Below are 21,835 nucleotides of genomic sequence, written 5' to 3'. Positions count from 1 at the left end.
TTAAAAAAATCAAAACAAGAAAACTTAATTTGCTTTCAGTACCACAGGCCTGAACATTGAACTAATAAAATATGGGAGGATATTTCCTCTGCTTTCACAGTACATGTGTAATTTTGACAGAGAACAAACGGGGCGTCATCTCCACAGACTGTTTGCTATTTCAAGGCAGCACTTGTGTGTGTGGTGAGTCCTTCTCATACACTCCACTTTCTTTAGGGATTTGGCACGCCTCTGGCTTTTTTCCTCAGGTAGCAATTTAGAGCAAGAATGTCCTGTAGGCACCGTCATTATCTGTATTTTGACCCCAGGCTGGGTGTGCTATGTCCGGTTACCAAGACCAAAAATCATCAGTACTGCCATTTCCATGAAATTCGAAGAATTTTTGTTGTGTTTTTTCTTTTTGTTCTGTTTTGGGTTTTTTTTGCTCTTGGTTTTATGGTCCTGGCCTGAAGTAAGTGATGCATCAAGGTCTGAATACATGCAGTATTTTATCAGTCAAAATCATTTTCAGGTGTCTTCTATATATTTTGTAAGGTTTATTCCTTCCAGGTTTGTAACCTTTTTCAACAGCAGCTGAATTACTTCTCATGCAAGCATGTTATCATCACGAAGAATGACTAATATGTACCATTTAATGCACATGCATGAATTACAACTATGCATCTACCTTGAATATACAGTATTTAAATAAATGACTGCACATATTCTAAGTGACAACTTGCTTTCATCATCTCAATTCAAGGGTTTTTAAAACATTTTAATGATGACACAAATCTTTAAATACGCACAACCGCTTCCTTTACACAACACATTCTTTATTCCTTGCAAACCAACAACAGCACTATTTTTTTACAGTGAACTGACCGCCTCTGAAAATAACCAAAGCATTTTCAGTTATTTTTGGAACACTCAGCTATTTCATCGCAGAGGATACTGTGTTTATAAAGCCATAGTTATGTAGAACAATGACAATCGTGCATAGTTGGTACAGGTAAAGGATGTCGATCAGTGCCAAACAACCACCCTTCAAGTTCTTCATGTTATGCACTTCCTCTGAGGGTTTTATCTATCTATCTATCTGCCATGGAGCCAAAAAGATTAAATATGCAACTTTGGGTTTAAATAAAATAATGAGCTTATTGGCCCAACATAAAAATAATAAATGAATATCCAAAATATTGGGCAGATTTTGCATGTTGTTCCTGTGTCAGCATACTCACTGTGCTCCAGCTTCCTCCCATAGTCCAAAGACATTGAAATTAACCATTGACATAAATGTGGCCATAACTGTTTGTTGCTCTGTGTGAGCCCATAACACGCAGAGTTGCAGAAGCACCTCAAGGCGCTTTATATTCTAAGGTCAAGACTCCAAAATATTACAGGGAAAATCCCAGTCATCAAACAATTCCTTATGAGCATGAATTTGGTAACAGTGGGAAGGAAAACTCCCATTTTACTATCTGCTCCATCCGGTTTGGGGGTCAGGGGGGAAAAGAAGGACAGGACATACACTTGTGTAATAAAATATGAGCTTCCCAGCAGGTTCATGAGACCTCAGCACAGGCTAACGGCACTAAAATGAATGAATGAATCAGTGGGGGTCATTTAGCACAATATGTTATAATGTATAGAAAACGTAGTGTCATTTTTTTAAACACTCTTGCTTTTGAACTTTAAATATCCAGTGTCCTCTTAAGGCATTTCACTTTTATTTATATAGCACCAAATCACAACAACAGTTGCCTCAGGGCATTTTACACACTTATATACATTTTATTAAGGTAAAGATCCTCCCATGATACAAACTGTTATTCTTAGTGAAAACTTAACTCCCTCTACCACAGCTTACAGTATACGTAGAACCCTCTGTGTGCACCTACTGTGCTTTGAATTTTATTTTACTGGATTCTGTTCAAAATCATCAGAATGATCTAACAGAAGTATATCATCCACAGATGATTTCTGTTCCACTTATGTCATGCCAAAACTGCTTTTTTTATTACTAATAAAAATTTATTGCTCGCTTCCCAGCACGGCTGCACTCAACCAAGATGAGTCATGCTCTTGGTTATCTACAATTTGTATCTATGTTTCAATGTCAGGAAGTGTGTCTGACATGCCGGATAGCCCAGGGCCACTCACAGCAACAACACCTCCACTTCACTCAAGTGGTGAAAGCCACAGCGCCTAAATCTCCCCAAACAACAAACTATAACAAACATACTGTCAACTATGCGTACAGACAAGAGCTGGAGAGCTCGCCTGTACTTGTGCCATCTTTGATTATAAACAACAGAATATTTTTAAATGCCTAAAAACAACACACAGAGACATTAACTTATTCCTTTTATCATTTTTGATACGTTTAAACAGAAACACAGAAATAAAAACTCACGTGCCAGCGGAGCGCCTCTGCAGAGAGAACAGCCATCGTGAGGCAGCAGCAGCCCAACTGAATGACTGACTGAGTGTCCCACACACTGAGACACGCACGTGCGCACACACACATAGCTTCACTGTCGATCCCCTCCGGCACTTTACTGTCCACACCCCCTTATGCATGCACAGCCTCTTTTTCTGTCACTGACAGTTCCCCACTCAAATATGTTTCTTGTTAAATTCCTCTTTTCCAGAGCCTCAAACCACCCTCAAAGTAAACATTGTGGCTCTAATACAATTGTAAAAAACACATCGTGCACCAAGAGTGTTAAGAAGTCTGAGCCAGGCTACATGGGTAATTCTGGCCACTTATGTGTAGCAGGAAGAATTTAGACACTGATTTAAATAACATGAACTTGATTCTAAATGAACCCACAAAGATGTCTCTCTAGTCTTGAAGCAGTGAGGTGGAAACAACAGAATTAGGCCGTCGTTGCTGAGAATGGTTGTAGGGTTTGATCTCCATAATTGCTTGTGCTTACGGTTTTCTTTTTCCCCTCTTCAATCTGAAACCATAATAATAGTCTATAAATTGCAATCAGATGTGGCCTCAGTGCAGATGTCTCCATGCTTGTGTCAGAGGGGATGGTCAGCAGTGTGGGCAGTGATATCCTGTGAGACCCCCCCAGCTGAACAACTGGGAGGCCTTCCCTGCATCTATACTGTTCGCACACGCTAGCATAATTCAGATCACGGCAATGGTGCAGGAATCTGCATGCTTTGTTGTTTTAAATGCCACCAGATGGCCACCTACAGACTCCAGACGTAAAGTTTTTGTTGCTGACAGCTTCCACGGACATGGTCCCAACTATTTTTTTTATAGGTAAAGATATAGATGAAATTATTGGTACTAAGTATGAAGTAACACTTGTTCACCACAGGTGCTCATTTGTCAGAACATATGTCTGAGAAACACCTCTTAGCAATACGATGACTCTTAGTACACACAGCTTGTGTTTTTAGGGGTGGGAAAAAAAAAAGAAAAAAAAAAGTTTTTCCAGTAGTGATCAGTCTACAAACAAAATATGGTATTGTGACTGTATTATCAGTTTACACTAAGATTAATTCTATGCTTTATGTTTCAAATGACACAAAAGCACATGATCCCATATTATACACAAGACAAGCATACGTAGCTATAAGGGAGAGGGCAATAGAAAGCTTGAATAGCGTAATCTGGATATGAGACTCTCATCACTGCTGTGGCCCAATCTGATCTAACACCTCCAGCAACACATCTGCTACAGACCAAACAAAAAAACTAAATGAGCTTTATCTTCACAGATTGTGATAACCCTCAGATTGTGACTGAGTGTGAACTGTTTTACAACCCTAAATAAAACCGCTAAAAAGGATTCGTTTGCTGTAAGAAATCAAGGCTGCAGGGCTGCTTTCTCTTTAGGCCAACTGCTTTGAATTACAGCATACTACAGAGGGAGAGGCGGCTTCATCATCGGCGACAGACAAAGCGGTCTCTTTGATTCTGCAGCAGCTTGCGTGGACATATTCGTGCAACCTTTACGTCAAAGGAAAGACCTCAGTGGGTGATGTCCAGCTGGCTGGCCTGTCCACCTGCATCTTCATCAGTAGGAGGAGTTTACATATAATAGCTTCATTGTGAGAGGATGCCAAAGCTACAGTAAATGCGAAAACATGTGCACCCTCAAAGACACATGGATTGTCTTTCACTCCTCAAATTAGATACAAAGGAGCTCTTTATTTTCACTACTGACAAACTCTGGAGGAAACATCAGGCTCCCAGAGGCACTGGCAGAACAGAGAAGCACCACCTGAACCCATAACACTCCCTCTCTCTCTGAACTCAACGACAGACACAGACAAAACACATTATCTGCAACATGCACCAGTGACACAGATAAAAGCTCTCAGACTTGTTTGATTTTATCTGCATGCCATTGAAAGACTCAGCAGAAAAACACTAGTATATACTTCCCAGATTGGCAGAGAATATAATGCATACAATAAACAGCTATTCTACCCTTGCTTCTGCAGTGCCTGCAATCCTAAAGATGGTGAGTTAAATTGCACCGTACAGCATACACTCACTGCTGTGGTGATTTTCCACTGCCTCACCAAAGATTACTCGTTAATAACTGGGATGGCTTTTTCCTTTAGCTTTGTTGAAATTTGAGGTTCAGCTAGGTGGCACTTTTTTGTTGCACTCTAAAGGCCGCTGTGGTTTTAGTCCATATACCGGTCACAGTCACTGAAAGCTCCATGAAACTTTGCATCTCTCCAGATGTTGAACTCTGCTGAAAGCAATACTGAAAAATGTTGCTGTTTTTTCTAAACCCAAAGACACATAAGCCAAGCCTATGATAAGCTGCTAACTTTATCATGCCTTGCCAATACACAGCAGTAATCTAGTACAAAAGATGTGATGTACACTTCATCATTTATTACACTTGTACTTCCTATAGTTGCTCAGACGGAACAATGAACGAGCTCACTCTCAACTCAGCAACACTTTGAATGCAAGTATCACCAGTTAGTGATGCTACTTTTGACCTTACATGCAAAGATTTCAAAAAGAAGTTTAAAAAACATTTCCACAATTGAACTATCCCATGCTGACTTAATAAACACAATGTGTAGCTAACCCCATTAATTACAACTTGCATTCAGGTGTTTCCCTGACGATGCACTGGTATGTCGGCTGGCATGTTTTACTGGAATATTTAAATCCATCGATAATCTTACAAGCTGCACCTGTGTTTCTCCTGCTGTAACAAGCCCAAATGTCTGCAGTGAGAAAGATTTACTTCCAAAGAAGTTTACAGTGTGATAACTCAGCAGTCCTTTTCCGCACGATCTGATATCCTCGTGTTGGTGTTGTTCCCAGATCATCATACTAAATGTTGTTCCAGGATCAACATTGCAAGTGACCAATCAGAATGTTGTGACGGCATACTTTTGCGACTTCGGGAAAAACTGGCGTAAAACAAAAAACTGTACTTAAGCTGCGAGAAACCGCCTCTGTCCGCCGATCAACGGACCCTAACCCTAACCGTAACCCTTTAATAAACAGTAAGCAGAATTGATATTGTCCTTGCAACATTGGAATTTCATAAATGCACGAATGGCTTGGCGCACAAAAGAATAACGTCACAACAATGTGATTGGTCACTTGCAATGTTGAACCTGGAACAACATTTTCATGATGGTCTGGGAACAACACCAACACGAGGATATCAGATCATCCGTCCTTTTCCTGTCCTCGACAGACAAATGAGGTGCAGCACTATCTTTTGTTGAGAAATACTATTTTGAAAGTTAAATGACAAATCTTTGTTTCTTGTAAAGCATCAAAACTTCCAAATGACTTTGCTGTGTCTTCATGTGCATATGCAGTGTGGATGCACTTGTGGTCGTGGATGGGATTTACGGTTTTCACTCTTTATCATCCTTTATCTCTCCCTCACATCTGTAGTTGTGAAGTGTCTCAAACAGATAGTGCCTCAGCACATCAGACACTGTCTGCCCTCCTCCCTCGACCCCTACCAGTTTCCTTAAAGAGCAAATCGGTCCAAGGAGGATGCCATCACCATCACCCTTTACAGAGCGCAACGTAAGGATGCTCTTCATGGACTACAGCTCAGCATTCAACAAAATAATCCCAGACATCCTCAGCAAAAGACTGGACCACCTTCACATCCCCCCTGCCACCTGGTCCTGGATCAAAGATTTCCTCGCCAACCGGTAACAATCAGTTAGACTCGGCGCCCCCGTACCAGCTGCTGCTGGCCTTCTATTGTTCCTCAGTGGAGAGCGTCCTCTCCTACTGCCTGGGTGTTGTGGTAGGCAGGGTCACGAGTGAGAACAGGAAGGCTGTACAAAGAGTAATTAACACTGCCCAGAAAATCATTGGCTGCCACCTCTGGAGACCATCACTAGATCCTCCTGTCTCAGGGAAATCAGGTCACATAACTCCAGACTCACAAACAGCATCTTGAATCCATATAGCAATAACATTTTCTCACAGACTAAGTATTTTTAATTTTGATACTTCAAGTGAAATTTAGTGATAAGAGACATTAAGGTGTTTTTTTAGCATTTAATCCACTTTGCCTTGATGAGAGGTTGTAAAAACATTCTGAACCCCGAGTCACTGTCAGCTGATAGTAAATATCTACTGCCTACTATAACAGTAATAATGCTTTGCAATTATTCACCTGGAAGTCAAAAAGTCAATGCATGCCGGTAGATCATAATAAACTTGACCTACCCAGTTCATTTTTGAATCCAAATATTGGATTTGAGGTATTGCATTGACCGGGATGGGAATAAGAGTGGCAAACTCAAGAATGAGGTTGAAAATAACAGAAAAATATATAAAATATGGAAATATGGCCTTTCATTTTATTACCCAGCTTATCATAAATGTAAGGCCACAATATCCTCAATCAAGCTGTCTGTGCTGTCTCTCCAGAGAAGCAGGAAGCTTCAGAGAATGAAGTTTGAAATGATAAAACCAACAAAATATTGGTGATTATTAGAGATGTCATGACCTATATGCAGCATAATGCTAGAATGAAGACACTGAATAATTCAAGTAGTGGCAATGTACAATAATCAACAATGAAGAGATTTTTCTAAAACCTGTGTCATATATATGAAGGGAACATTATGTGTGAAACATATTAAAAAGGCAGCAACTGTTTCAGACTCAAACTGAAGTAGCCAGTGCATTCTAATCATTTCCTGACATGCTTGGAGCTTGAAGTGACTGCTCCAATCACAGAGCAGAGCCCAGCAGCTTTGCTAAAAGACAGGAATGCCTTTTTTCTGCCGTGTTGTAACCTACAGCTGGGCTCACTGTTTGTCTTTGTAAAACAACAGTTTTAACAGCTTTTAACTCCACTTAGAAGCCAGTCTACAAAAGCCACAGCCACTTCAACTAAATATTACAGTTACTATTATAAAGGTAACTAAAAGACCTTTTCTGTGTTGATTAGTAATGACTAACTTGATAAGCCAGCTCAGTGTTGAGCAAATTTCATCACGACATGCACACAGGACATGTAAAGTTCTTTATAGTTCTTTGAACATTTTCAGAAATTAAAGACTGCAGATGAAAGGAGCATACCAGCCCCGTTGTCTGGCTGATGACTATCAAACCAATAAGGAAGGACTCCACATGTCTTTCAGCAGTGCTGTGCGTGAGCTCAGTCAACTTAGCTACCAGTATTTTATCAGGAACGTGACATTAGTGAAAAAAGCTTTTTGCAAGAGTAAACAGATGCTTTTAAGTGTGTGAGCCACAGGTGATGGACAGTAAACAGCGCTGCAGCTACTAGCAGAAAGAGCGACAGAGTCAGTGACATTGGCGACAAATGTGGAAACATCACATTGAGCTGACACATTCAGCCTGTTCTGGGAAATAGCTAAAAAATGATTGATGATAACAAGAAATCATTACCAAAGGGTAAGGCCATGGGCCACAAAAGCCTGGTTTACATTTGTACACTTATCTGTTTGAACTGTTTTGCTTTCTAAAACATTAAGTGGTCAAACAAAGACATGACTGCTTTTCTTGGTCATGTAAAAAAAGCACAAACAGTTATATTATATAATACTATATCATAGAGTCAAGTATGACGATAACTTGGATTATTTGAATCTGAGTGAACTAAACTGTGAGCACGCAGAGAATGAGGTCAAAGCAGAAGTGCCAAAAACTGCATTTTTGCTAATGAACACTTGAGACTCCAAAATGAGTCAGTCCAACTAGACTCCCATTTTAAAATGCTCAACCTTATAACATTGAAAAGCATATTTACAGCCTGGTGCAGGAAAGGTTTTAGATTTCTATGGATAACTACCACTTTATATCAGGATCAGGTGACCCTGAATCCTCCCTGAGTTATGCTGCAATAGGCATAGGCTGCTGGGCGATTCCCATGATGCACTGAGTATTTCTTCTTCAGTCACCTTTCTCACTCACTATGTGTTAACAGACCTCTCTGCATTGAATCATATCTGTTATTAATCTCTGTCTCTCTTCCACAGCATGTCTTTATCCTGTCTTCCTTCTCTCACCCCAACCGGTCATGGCAGATGGCCCCGCCCCTCCCTGAGCCTGGTTCTGCCGGAGGTTTCTTCCTGTTAAAAGGGAGTTTTTCCTTCCCACTGTCGCCAAAGTGCTTGCTCATAGGGGGTCATATGATTGTTGGGTTTTTCTCTCTATGTATTATTGTAGAGTCTACCTTACAATATGAAGAGCCTTGAGGCGACTTTTGTTGTGATTTGGCGCTATATAAATATAAATAAAATTGAAGTGAAATTTAATATCACCTGTTTGGGTGCGTGATTTCTTTTTTCTTTCTGCTAGGTCTCACCATGCGATTGTTAAACAAGACTACTAGTGTTAAATGACAGAAGACAAACAACAAACTGCAAACTTACCTGTAGCTCCTTGGTCTTCCTCTGCAGTCCAAAGTTAAGTGCCTCCTCTTCTTCTAGTTTGGAGCTGGTACTGCTGATCTCCAGCTCCTTCCTTTAATGAGAAAATGAATATATAATTGCAATTAATGAGCATAGAGGAAGTTTTTTGCTCAGAAAACACAAAAATGTTTCCCAAAACCCTACAGTTTCTCTTGCATTTAAAAAACCCCGGACTAGCTAATATAGGCAGCATCATGGTACCGCGTGATTTTGGGGCTGGACATCTAAAACTGAACTACTGATAAATATAAACATTACACACATTACAACAATGTTCTTTAATGTGTTTCACACGGCACAAAAAAATAGTGCTTTAAAAGCCGCAATGATCAACAGCAAATACAAAGGAGTATCAGTCACATGAAAAGTTTGCTCCATCTGACCTTCTGGTCACATTTGTGAGGCGTGCACGTGAGGCTCTGTATATGTATGTGCTTTGACAACATCGCAACACCATGTCTGTGAAGCTTCACTGGACTAAAGGCTATGTTATACTGAGTGGCAGATTTAATATCCTCTGACAATAAGTGCTGTTTGAATACCATAGTATCTTAGCAACAAGTGAGTCACTCACTTTGTTAATGTTCAAGAAGGTCACGCAACTATTAGTGCCAAAGAGAACAAGTTTTAACTTTGTTACAGAGACAATATTGTAGGTGCGCACTGTACTTTTGTTTTCTGACAGGAGGCTTTTGCCTTCAGTAGATTGTTGCTGCAGGGTAGGGTACAGTGAATGATTACATCTGTTTTTATATCACTGGGCAGATAACAACATGCTGGGATCTTAGTGAATCCCTAGAGGTACATACACCTTAAAAGAGATGCAAAAGGACTATGGAGCAGATACAATGTAGTCTCATAGAGTCCAAGCTCTGCTGCCTCAGGATATAAGACGCACACAAGAGTGAGAAATTTTCCAAAGTCCATCAGGCTCTCTCTCCCTTGGGATAGTAGATCAGATCAGATTAGGTTCCAGTTCAGTGGACTATTAAAAGACAACAGTAGATAAGACTTGTTATCACTTGCATATAGTCTAAATGGGGGGAAAAAATTCACCCCATGTTTTCTGACTTAGATAGGCTGATATAAATGTTTTAGAGACGGGTTTACCACCCATCACGACGGCTGTGATAAATGCACAGCTTGTGAAAATGTTTATGTTAATAATGGTGCCCTGTTTATGTCCTTTCTTTAACCACCTTTTGACTGATTTAACCTTTTAGACAGTCTCAAAGAATAAAATATCTGTTGTACTGACTTTAATAGGCTGGAGCTTTAAAACTGCTAATGCTATAAATGACTTTTGGAAAGCTAATGTTTTCCAAGAGAGTCTCCAGGCTTCTCAAGTTAGAAATTTGACCTGAAACCTTCCTGACCTGAGACCTGTGTGTCTTCTTCTTTGAACAAATATGCTTTATTGTATAGCTCAAAAAATTCTGAATGACTAATGACATGAGGTAGTGATGCCACAAACTACAAATAGGATCAAACTGGAAATAACAACAATATCCTGTATAATTTTCAACCACAGTATTATAGTACAAGAAACCTTCAGCCATTAGGCACACTGCAAACCTTTTAATATTTTGGTACCGATACAGTAAACAGAAAATCTCACAGAGCATTACAAATATGCTAACGTTAGCTAATTAGCATAAATTAAGAAATCTGCTTCAAAATCTTTTCATGATGGTGGACCGAAATAAAATTATAGGTCCTGGAGAAATTGTGGACATCTGTACCATATTTTCTTAAGTAATACAACAGTTAAACATATCAGTCTCACTTTGGTTTTTAAGAAAACTGTTAATTATTTGGATTTTTCATTGTCTAAATGTCTATGTTAATCAATTTTAATATAAAAGCCAACATTTTGACCCTCGGGTAATGCTAGCAATAAAGCAAGGGCATCAACAAGGACATTTGGATTTATCTTCTGGGAATCAACAGAGTCTTTACAGACAGTCTACTCAGTAATTAGCAGGATGATTCAGCAGACCCCTGAGATGGAAGCCTCAATGTTACACTAGAAAAAAAGTCGGAAGATCATTGAAGATCTCTGTGAAACTATGAAACTCTCTGCAAAATTTCCCAACAGAATTTAACAGAATGTAGCTTTAGCCTCAAATTGTTGGTGTCAGGAGCAAACAGTACTTTGGCTGACTGGCTTTTTTCCCATCTACTCTGAAAAGTTTGCTATAAGCATGCAGCGCGTCTTTGACTGACCTTTTAATGAGGTCTTCCAGACCATTCCTCATCTTCTCCATCTCTCCCAGACTGTCCTGCGAAGATCTGCTGTCCCCCTCCAGCCTCCTCCTGCTCTTCTCTAGCTCAGCACGCTGATGGCGCTCCTGTTCCAGCTGGTACTCCAACTGAGCATGAGGAAAGTTACAGGACGGATTCAATAATAGGGTTTAACAATATTTTTTTGACTGTAATTGCAAATAGTGAAATGCTTTGTGCCACTTTTTAATATATTTTATAATCACCATTTATTATATTTGACAATTTTTATGTGTGAAATTACATGTTTCAGTGTTTCCCTATTTTTGCCAAGCTGTATTGGCTAACAGGGTTACAATTAAGTTAAATAACCATGAGTTTCCATTCCTCACTTTACTGTTGAATAGTTGGTTCATAAGCTTATTATTACTTTTAATGTGTACAACATGTGTGTTTCTGTTGGATGCAAATGTTACACCAGTGTAATGGCACTGACCTTATATTTAAAATAAGTTATCATGGAGTCTATAGTTAAAGCTCTAGTCTAGGTAGTCTCATAAAATCAGAGATTGTTTTATCAGTTATTAATATATTATAGATTTTATAAAAAAAACACTACTTGACTTCTGCTGATACATTTGGATGGGAAGGTCTGAATGTGTCACAAACAACAGGAAAGGATGGGTTCATCCTGCTTTGTATCAACAGTTCAGGTTGGTGATTGACGTGTATATTTTCTCTGCACACTTTGATCTCCTGAGTTCCTGAGTAATCGGTGGCAGATTTGCATCATGGATGTTCAGCTGACCAATCTGCAGCAACCATGTGCCATGAACCATGAGAGCAATTTTGAAGGTAAAAAAAAGGCTTAAATGCAGTGCTAGCAACGTTTACCTAACACACTTTCCAGTGAGTTTATAGTTTTCCATCTAACACAAATGACAGACGTCCAAAATTATAGACTAGCTGTTGGAATTTTAGCAGTTTAAAAGCCAACGTGGTTGGCCAGGCCTCCATCCTGCAGTAAGACAATGACTCAAAACATTCAAAGACATTAACCAGCTTTACAACATGGAAGAGCACCCTTCAGCCTACAATTACACCCAGGTGAGCACATTTGGGAGGAATTAGACGGAACAGTCCTGCATTTTAATTTGAAAGCGCACTGAGCTATAACACATTGCAAATTTCAGAAATTACAGAATAAATATTGAAAAAAAAAAACATTTGTGTAGTCCATATGGTATGAACTATATGTTCAATTTGAAAAATATGTACATACATCTTCAGTGTGCATCTGCAACTTGGTTTTCTCTTTGGTCAGCAGGTTGACTTTCTCCTCTTCACTCTGCAGGTCCTCAATGGCCTGCTGTTGAGGGTGATAAAAGATGTCTGAGCCTGGACTGCACATGTGTCCTTAAATGTCTGTCTCATGTCCATCTGTCTGCCATATTTGTACTTTGGAAAGATATGATTTGTTTGCTTAACCATGAAAATGTCAGAAGTCATCTTCAGTTTGATCTGATAGATGAGATGTTTTTTATCTGTCTTTTAATCAACAGGGAGCAAAAGCAGCGAAGCATCAAACAGGAAGATTAAACTCACTCAAACAGCAGTGCGTGCACTTTGTGATACATTTTTTTCCCACAGGCGTCTCCGTGTATTCCAGGCCAAATCCATAATCTGAGACATGTTCAGCAAACAGTAGGAACATAATGAGGACTAATGCTAAATTGTCCACATGGATTACACAATGAAGAAGACTACTACTACTGGTTGAACCATCTGGGAGGAATTAGCAAACAGGGCCTCTTATAGCTGTCATAAGGAAGATGAGGTTGTTGAGGGCTGCGAATTCTTCAGATCTCTCTCTTTTTTCTAGGAGACTGGTCTGTGTCTGGTGAAGAGCACATTTATCACGAGTGCCACTTCTGTCCACAGGCCATATGGTTCCATTTTCCTAAACTCATGTTTTATTCTGAGTCAAACAGCAAGTGGAGCATCCCTGTATGCTTTTGGCAACGGAAGAGTTAAATTTACAATTTAAATGTTTTCCAATAAAATGCAAACAGATATTTTTTAAAGTGTGCACATGCATACTTTGAGATTAGAACATTTGCTTCAAGTGCAAAAGATAATCTATTCATGTACAAATTTATGGTCTGTTATAGGGAATGGGCTGAAAAAAGGAGCAAACGCTTAAGTGCCTGTAATGGCCACTTGAGGCTGGCTGTAAAAGTGAATCACCTCCATTGATTTCCAACAAGTCATAAGAATAACATGTTTACAGCCTAGTACAAATAATATTTTTAATCTCTAATAAAATAGCTCCACGGTAATGAAATCTGTTTGCATTTTGTTAAGACTTAAAATCTGGGGCGTGGCTGCCTGGATTAATATTAACCAACTGCTGTTGGCTAGGCTTGATTTCCACTAGTGAACTAGACTTTGTGGACATGAATTGGATTGGTTAAACAGGTTTGTCCTGTTGGTACATCTTTTAATATTTTAACGTAATTACCTGACAAATAATATTGCTTGCTGTGTAGTACAGTCCACCCACAAAATTTGCTCTCTAATTTGGTGGGAAATTCTAGGATTTTATCGGTCTGTGACTTATTTAGATATCTATGTCTATGTGTTGTACACGTAAAGATTACAGATGCAAGTCAGAACCTTCTGTGCAGGTGACTCACGTATATGACCAAGATTGAAGAACACTGCTGTACTTCTTGTGTGTGCTTCTGTTGATGTTAATTTACGTGGTAATTTATTGTGTGTTACCAATACTCAGGTATTCTGGGATATCTGGGATAATTACTGAGTATATGATGAAGATAAAATGGAAAATATCAAAAGTTTGTTATATGACAGAATCATAATATGACCAAGAGGAATGTTTGGTTGGCAGGAAGATTTTCATTAATGGTGAAAATTAAAATATCCTATATGATACTACCTTCTGACTACCCTAACCACTCTCTGAACACAAGAGGTGTTGAGTCGTCATTTTCAGTGATCTAAGCTGCAGACAATATATATATTTTTTAAACAATCTTGTTAATGTTTTATGACGTCCGACGCATTTTCTAAAATAAAGGAACACATAATCAGAGTTCGTAAATGTGGAAATAACTGCCCTGACACCAACAGCGTTTGCAGTTGCACACGTTTTTATTTGCTCTGTGTTTTTCACTGGTCAACTTTTCAGCTGCCCTGCTTGTAGCACACACACCTCCCACCTCATGTCCCAGCACATCTTTTATTGGGGAGCCATGACAAGATGATGAAGCTCAGGTGTGTGTCAGCCTCCCCTGCAACCGCACCCTGAACCCGCTGCTCCACCCCTCCCCTGCAGCTGAGCCACTAACCACACGCCAAAGTAAACAAAAGTGAATGTAAATGTCTTCTAGGGCAATAAGAAACCTTCATAGGGCACCTTTAATCTCTCATACAACTCAGTGGGTGAAAACAGTTGCACAGTGCAAACCCTAACCCTGTTGCTTTGGAGGAGTTTATCAGTTTTGGGAAACTAACAGTGTTGCAACGGGTTAAGGTAGCCATCATTACCCATAAAGTCCTCTAAAAATGACCAAAATAAACCTTGTCTCTGCTTGGCTGTGATTTTCAATCTATGTTATAAATGAAAGGAGTGGATTTGGAGAGATATTAGGCATGAGGGCATTTATGAGGCCAAAAAAAGAAAAGCAGTTTTTCTTGCATTATGGAAAATGTAAACTCCAGTTTTTATGGAGCTTAGCTATTAATAGACATTAGCCTAGGTATGTATGTATATCAGTATCATACACTTAACAGCATACCTGGCTGAGCTCCACCAGATGCTCCTTTTCCTTCTGCAGCTTCTGCACCACCTCGTCCCTCTGAAAAAGCTGCTCTGACAGCGTCCTTACCTCACTGTGTGACAGCTATGAAAACAGACACAGGTTGTAACTTAATAGCAATTTTTAACATCTGCCACTTTGTACATCAGATAATATTTTATTCATTCAAAAAATGACCAAGCTAAACTATCTATACATAGATTTTGTTCTTATCTAACTCCGCTAAAACCCCTCCCTCTGTAGCTACCGCTGTTTGCTTGGGCATGTAACCATGATTGCTTGTGAATACAGCAGTTTGAGTCTGTAGCCTGTGACTGCAGCCACACCATAAAACAATTGTCTCCTTTCATGACAGAAACAGATGTCACGATCCCTCTTTCTAATAGACATCAAAGCTTTCTCTTCTCTTAGAGAGAAAGGTGAGAGTTAAAAATGTGCAAAACAAGGCGAGGCAGCAGACTGAGGTACGTGGACACTAACATGTTTTTCAACAAATTTCAGAGTGAACAGGTGAGTCAAAACTTTCTACTCACATCTTGTCCAGCTAAAAGATTATTGTGGCATCAGAGGAGGTCTTATCATTTTCTTTTTCAAAGCTTTGCGCCATCAAACCAGTCTGGTCTTGTTCTCTTCTCTGAGCCCCCTGACATTTCCCTCTTACTGTATCTTTGCCACACGGGAGGCCACTCAGCAAAAAAAAAAATCATCATATAACTGGAGGATCAAGTTTATAACATCATGGAGCAGATCAAATTGTTCAGAGTAAATTTCCAACTCAGCACTGCTTTGCTACCCAGAGAAATCTTAATTCACTGTCACGCACAGTGTTGTGAGCGCAACACATTTTTGCAGCATTCCTGAACAAAGATAGGATCCTAATCCTTTAATACACCTCAGTGAAATAGATAAAGAGGTTTGGGGGGCAGGGGCTGTAACGGAGGTGTCAGAACAGCCCTTTCTTGTTAGTTTCTGCACAGAGAAGACCGTGCTTCTGCAAAGCGTGGAAAAACAAAAAAAACTAAAAGAGTGCAAGCACTCTTGGTGGGAAGATGTTTTACCTGAGATCTGGATAGAAACAGGTAATACTGTGACAAACTACAATATGATTAACATTTCATAACCGTTCAGAGTCAGGGATTGAACAGATGTCTGAATCTCTCTAAAACAGATAATAATGGATGAAAAAATGTTCACTGAAAACAGAAACTATGCGCATTGTTTGGGTTTCAGTTCCATTTTTTATGCTTTCTGGTTTTTATTTTTCAGACTGGTTCTTCAGTACTGGTGCTCAATGTTCCACCAGTCAACACTATGCTACTTAATGCTAATTACTTCAAACAAATTACATTCAGATTTAATATTTTGGAAAAGTGATGGTCCTTGTATTTGAAAAGAAGGCGACTGCACTTTTTAGAGTCCAAGAGGCTTCTTCAGTTCTTAAAACCAGACTTTTCCAGCTCCTGAGACTAACATGACCTGGACAACTGAGATCCTACACAGACAGACATATGGCCCTAGTGAAACTATAACCTTGTCATGGTTTGAAGTTGTCATGTTTTATTTAGTAATCAGTGACTTTGTGCATTTCTGGCAATATTATTTCCTCACTTTGTTACTTTTATGATTGGCTAACCTGTCTAACTTAGTCAGCCTGTTACCATATTAAGTGTACCACCAGCCATCCACCTCCCACTTGCCAAAATCCACTGGCTTCAGTGCTTCTTGCAGTCTGTTAGTTTTCTTGCCTGGCTACTGCTTGTTTTGAATTAAAGAGCTGGATGACAACTGTACCTTCATCTGCCAATCTGTCGTCTTCCTAAATGCTCCTTCCATATTACAAATCAGTCATTCTCTTTCTGCGCAAAAATCCTTGTTCCAGAGATTATCATATCACGAAGATCCAAAAATGCCCTACCTGTTTATCCTCTTCAGCTACAGTCAGAGCGCTCTCCAGCTCTTCCAGGTCTCGTCTGAGGCTGCTGCACTCGGCCTCCAGCCTGTCTCTGTGAAGGGCCAGCTGGGCTGAGCAGACCTCCTCCTCCTCCAGACGGTCTGAGAGGCCCGACAGCTGCCGCTCCAGCTCACGCCTTGCCTTCTCCAGTTGGGCACAGCGATTCTCAGATACCTGGGCACTCTCCTGCTCCTGGGGGTTAAGAGTTAAATCACTTACTTTTCAACTGACTGAATCTGTAGATCTGTATTATGGGGATTATTGCATTGGCTGGATTTCATTTTGTGCCAGATATGCTACGAATAATATTTTTTGTCCAGTTTTACTGTTTTTTGCACAGTCCTCAGACCTTGTACCAACTTCTAATCTAGTTGTAAAATATCTTTTATGCAGCAACATAATAGTTTTGTCAAACTCAGTGTCGCTGGAGTTTAAAGAAGGGCAAGATAAGGTAAGAAAAAGCTGACACTATTAGTAAAAGGCTAAGGATAAACATGTAATATAAAGGGATTTGCTGAATTAAAGAAGCTGAAGCAAACCTCAAGACGTTCATGCAAAGATAATCTTACCACAGGATGAAATTTATCCTCTTTCACAAAGAACCGTCTCTCTGTCAGTGTGCACTTGCCTTAATATAGTACTGCTAAGAAGTAACACGGTCACGTGTATTACCAACCAGATAAGCAAGTTCTACCAAACACCAGATCACTTAATCAGTTGCCATCCATAACAGTAGTGAAAGGGCCATATTATGAGAGCTTTGCTTTTGTTACAGTTACTTTCTTATAGGCCAGTCATCATGGGCAAGGCATTTAGAAATGAGCAAATAGCATACCCAGATAGGTGGGCATTTGTGAAATGATCAAGCAACCACATTTCCATCTGCATTTATTTCCATAAAAGTACTTGGTTGGAGGACTTTCTGTGCACAAGTTTCTGTGCAAAGCTGTTTGCACCTTTAACCCTTTTACCTCGTCACTACTAAACAGGTATTACCAGGTATGAATGGAATACAAGCCTATTTGACACACAAAGGGTATGTGCAAACAAATTTGCACATACATTTTTCTATAGTGAGATATGCAATACACAGAACTGCAGGAAGGAGGTTGTTCAGTCAACCAGTAATTAATATACAATAGCTTGTCCTACCTGTACTTATAATTCTGTAAAAATCTTTTATTACAGTACCATCCTGCCCTTGGGTTTCATAATGCACTGGCATTTTCTACATTAGAAATTTATGTAGCAGTCTCTTAAATTGACATTATCCCTTGAGTTGATAGATCATGAGTGTGATTCCACTGTCTTTTAATGGACTGTAATTAAGATGTAATTGTAAAAGGGAGCTTAATATCAATGGCCTTCTTTAAGCTAAAACCAGTAAAAAAAACAACAACATTGGCATTGTACAAACATCTATCAGATACTGTTGTGCTGGAGACTGAATTCTTAAACCAAAAGAAACTGTTTTGCGAAATTCCTCTCTTGCCCCTGCGGGCCATCAATCTTTCAAGCTCAGGTCCTCTACCAGAGGCCTGGGAGCTTGAGGGTCCTGTGCAGTATCTTAGCTGTTCCTAGGACTGTGTTCTTCTGGACAGAGATCTTGGATGTTGTTCCTGGGATCTGCTAAAGCTACTCACCTAGCTTGGGAGTCACTGCACCTAGGGCTCCGATTCCTGCCCCGGGTGTCTCTATCCAGTAAAGGTCCTAAGCTAGAACCCCTATACTAAATCAAGCCTACCCGGATTAACAAGGTCTATGTCGGGTGTTGAGGAACCAGGACACCCTGATGAGAAGTGGGCTACTGGAACAAGACGGCATCAATACTGTCCTTCATAGCTGGTTCCTCACAGGCTACATCCTTCAACCTGTTATTATCAGTTATCTACCTGTTTAAATTTTACTCTTCGCTATCCATTTTTCTGTTGCTTTTAGCTAACTAGGGTAGGCCCAGCTAGAATCCCCATGATAAAACACACATCCTTGTCTTACAATGATGTATTTTAATATATATATATATATATATATATATATATATATATTAGGGGTGCAACGATACACAAAATTCACGGTTCGGTTCGGTTCGATATTTTTTCGATACAAAAAAAAAATGTTCATGCCTTTTTAATTTGTCATTTATTAAAATTATAAATATATATTTTAACTCAAAAGTACAGTTTTTAAATTTAATGTTGCTGAAACAACAAAGTAATAAAAAAAATAAATCTCTCTGATCGAGAAATCCCTTATCTTTGGAAAAGAGAGTTTATTACAGAGAAATGGCTCTTTCCAAAATAAAAGCTATACTATACGCTTCTTCTGGAGTATATTCTCAGCAGCATATTAAACATATCAGGTCCCCATAAGGAGAATCATGTGCTAACGGCTGTCTAAATGACTCGGGTAAAGTTTGTAGCATGCGTGCTTGTTGTTTTTGTCTGCTTCCACTTGTCTTTGCACTGGGATGATGTCGGAGTAAATGTGCAGTCATATTCGTTGTGTTCCCACTAGTGTTGTCAGCGTTAATCTCGTTGAAATGACGTTAACGCCACAACACGGCAAGTTAACGAGCTACCGCGGATCGCCCAGTGCCTGGGGCTGGACGGCCAACACGTTAACGAGCTAACTGCGCTAACACACTAGTTCCCACCAATGTAATTGAGCATTGCCTGGCACATCCAACATACTGTTTTACTTTTGTCCATGGCGCGCTTACCTTCAGGGTCATACGTCACATGAAAACCAAAATAGTTCCAAACGCCACATCTGAATTAGGGTGGGGGAGGTTCAATTTGCCATGTTGCAAGGAGAGCTTAACTTCTGTCTCGCTAGCTTGCCCTGCGCTCAGTGAATCTGCGTTCGACTACTCCACCTAGGCTGCACTGTCGAGCGCAGATCCACTGAGCGCTCAACACAGACAGCATCGTCAGAAGGAAAGTTGATAAAATAAATTAAAAATTTGTATTGTTCGATACATATGCCTACCGAACCGAAAGCACTGTATCAAACGGTTCAATATCGATACGAGTATCGTTGGACCCCTAATATATATATATATATATATATATATATATATATATATATATGTTAAGTGTTATACCTTGTTTACCTTTGAAACGAAATAGTATTTAAAGCTTGTCCTGCTATGCTAGCATTGCTATTAGAACTACTGCTAATATTTTTATACTATCTAAGCATTTCACAATGACTGTCACTTAAAAAAACAAACAGTTTATACTTTTGATAACTTTAACTTCTACATGCTTTCTTGTCTATATTTACTGCGTTATTTAAGGTGCAAAAAAGCCCCCAAAATTCATTTAAAAGAGCTGCTAATATCTCTTACCTTTTCTACCACTTCATACACAGTCTCAAAAGCCAACTACAGCCAAAAGCCAAAAACTACAAAATTGTCCTGGTAATTCACAACTACTAGACTTTAAGAGAACATATGCCACTATTACTTTTTTTTTTTTTTTTTTTTACTATTTATACTTAGTTTCAAATTCTTCACTTAGCTTAAACTCAAGTTTACCATATGTCACAGGAGGAGACACAGAGGTATAAGCAATAAAATAATTATTATAAGTAATAAGGAATATAATTAAATATACAAATAAAGAATAAAATGTCAGGCAACTGGCATTTTTAACATTTACCCGCCTTAGTTTGTGGTGTTTACTGGAGAACTTAAATATCTACAGAGTAACTTGTGTGCTTTTCCTGCTATGAAGACACCGGTTATCTTAAAAAACCAAAATTCTCCCAGCACAATATATACTCCAGAATTAGCCTAATATATGCTTTACTTTATTGTATGCTTTACCCACAGCTGCTATTCTGTGCTCCAGTGTGGTGCTATAGCTATCCCAATCCAGTTCCTCAGGTTCTGGTTCTGGTCCATTATCTGCGTGGTTCCCATTGGCTTCCTCTGAGTCATCAAAAATGGGGTGACGACACTGATTTCGTCTCCCAGACATCATCTCTGTGGTACTTCCTCTACCGTACACGCTTCCAACTTCACCTGCCGCAGCTTGCCCAACAGTATTTCCGTCCCACAGCTAGGCTTAACTGAGTCTTTTTCTCTTCCTTTGACTGGGTGTACAGTTGTTCTGGTTGTTACAGGTGGGTTTGAAGAGGAGTGACAGTAGTAATTCCCTCCCTGGTGTTGCTCTCGTCTATACTCACCCTACAGATCCCCTCCCTTACACATTTGCAGCTCTGCTCACCATTCTTTTCCTTCCTTAATCTATCAGCCCTGTCTTTCTTCTTTGTTTTTTTTTATCTCGTTCTTCCACTCCCACTCAATCAGCCATTCATATGGGTGTGCTGGTATAAGCTGCTGGAATCCAAACATTCCTCTGTACTAGGACCCCTTTGAAATTGCCACTATTCGGTCCACTCTCAAGGCTGTTTCACCACAAAGGCTACCTCTGCTGCTTTATTCCCTTGCTGTAGTCCAGAAACAGGTGGTTCTCCCTAGTTTCTCGGGTGGGGATCCAAGGGTGTCCCACAGGGATGGTGGTTGGTGTAGGATGTCAGGTCCAAAGAAAAGCCTGTAAAGTTGTGCCTTTCTACCACAGAAACGCAGCCCTCAGCTGTACCCTCAAAGTCCAAGCAGAGAATAGAAAAAACAAGGGCAGTAAGTCAGAATGCCTTTTCTCCTCTCGGTTATAATTGACATAAATGTCATGTGTGCCCACGCCCACATGGTCCCCCACAATGCCACAGCATTCATCTTAGCAAGAACAAAGAGGCATATTGTGCTTTACATTTAAGTGTTGATAGGGGGGTTTCCTTTGTTTTTTTTAATGAAGTTACTGAGACCCCACAAAGACTTAACCAAGCATTTCCTTATTTGAGCTAACATCAATAATGGAGATGGTACTGTGATTAAGACAAGAACAAACTT

General features: G+C 39.7%; 1 protein-coding gene across 5 annotated transcripts in view; it reads right to left on the bottom strand.

Annotated features, from left to right (window-relative positions):
• Window positions 1–21,835, bottom strand: part of LOC146382096 (myosin heavy chain, skeletal muscle) — a 47,193-nt gene that overhangs the window by 13,644 nt on the left and 11,714 nt on the right. For 2 of the 5 annotated variants that reach the window (XM_084938391.1, XM_084938390.1), the window contains exons 2-6: window positions 16,885–17,112; window positions 14,949–15,053; window positions 12,410–12,496; window positions 11,131–11,276; window positions 8,866–8,956 (exon numbers count right to left, since the gene is read on the bottom strand). In XM_084938391.1, coding sequence (XP_084794517.1) covers window positions 8,866–8,956; window positions 11,131–11,276; window positions 12,410–12,496; window positions 14,949–15,053; window positions 16,885–17,112 — 657 coding nt within the window. Of the gene's footprint in view, window positions 1–2,395; window positions 3,361–8,865; window positions 8,957–11,130; window positions 11,277–12,409; window positions 12,497–14,948; window positions 15,054–16,884; window positions 17,113–19,639; window positions 19,852–20,753; window positions 21,514–21,835 lie in introns of those variants that run through there. The other 3 variants (XM_084938394.1, XM_084938392.1, XM_084938393.1) reach the window with 3 other exon arrangements.

Source organism: Perissodus microlepis, chromosome 8 (assembly GCF_051167445.1).
Source record: "Perissodus microlepis isolate ML-2025 ecotype Zambia chromosome 8, ASM5116744v1, whole genome shotgun sequence".
NCBI classification, from domain to species: domain Eukaryota; kingdom Metazoa; phylum Chordata; class Actinopteri; order Cichliformes; family Cichlidae; genus Perissodus; species Perissodus microlepis.
The sequence above is the reverse complement of the archived record's forward strand: the minus strand, read 5'-3'. Positions and strand labels throughout refer to the sequence as shown.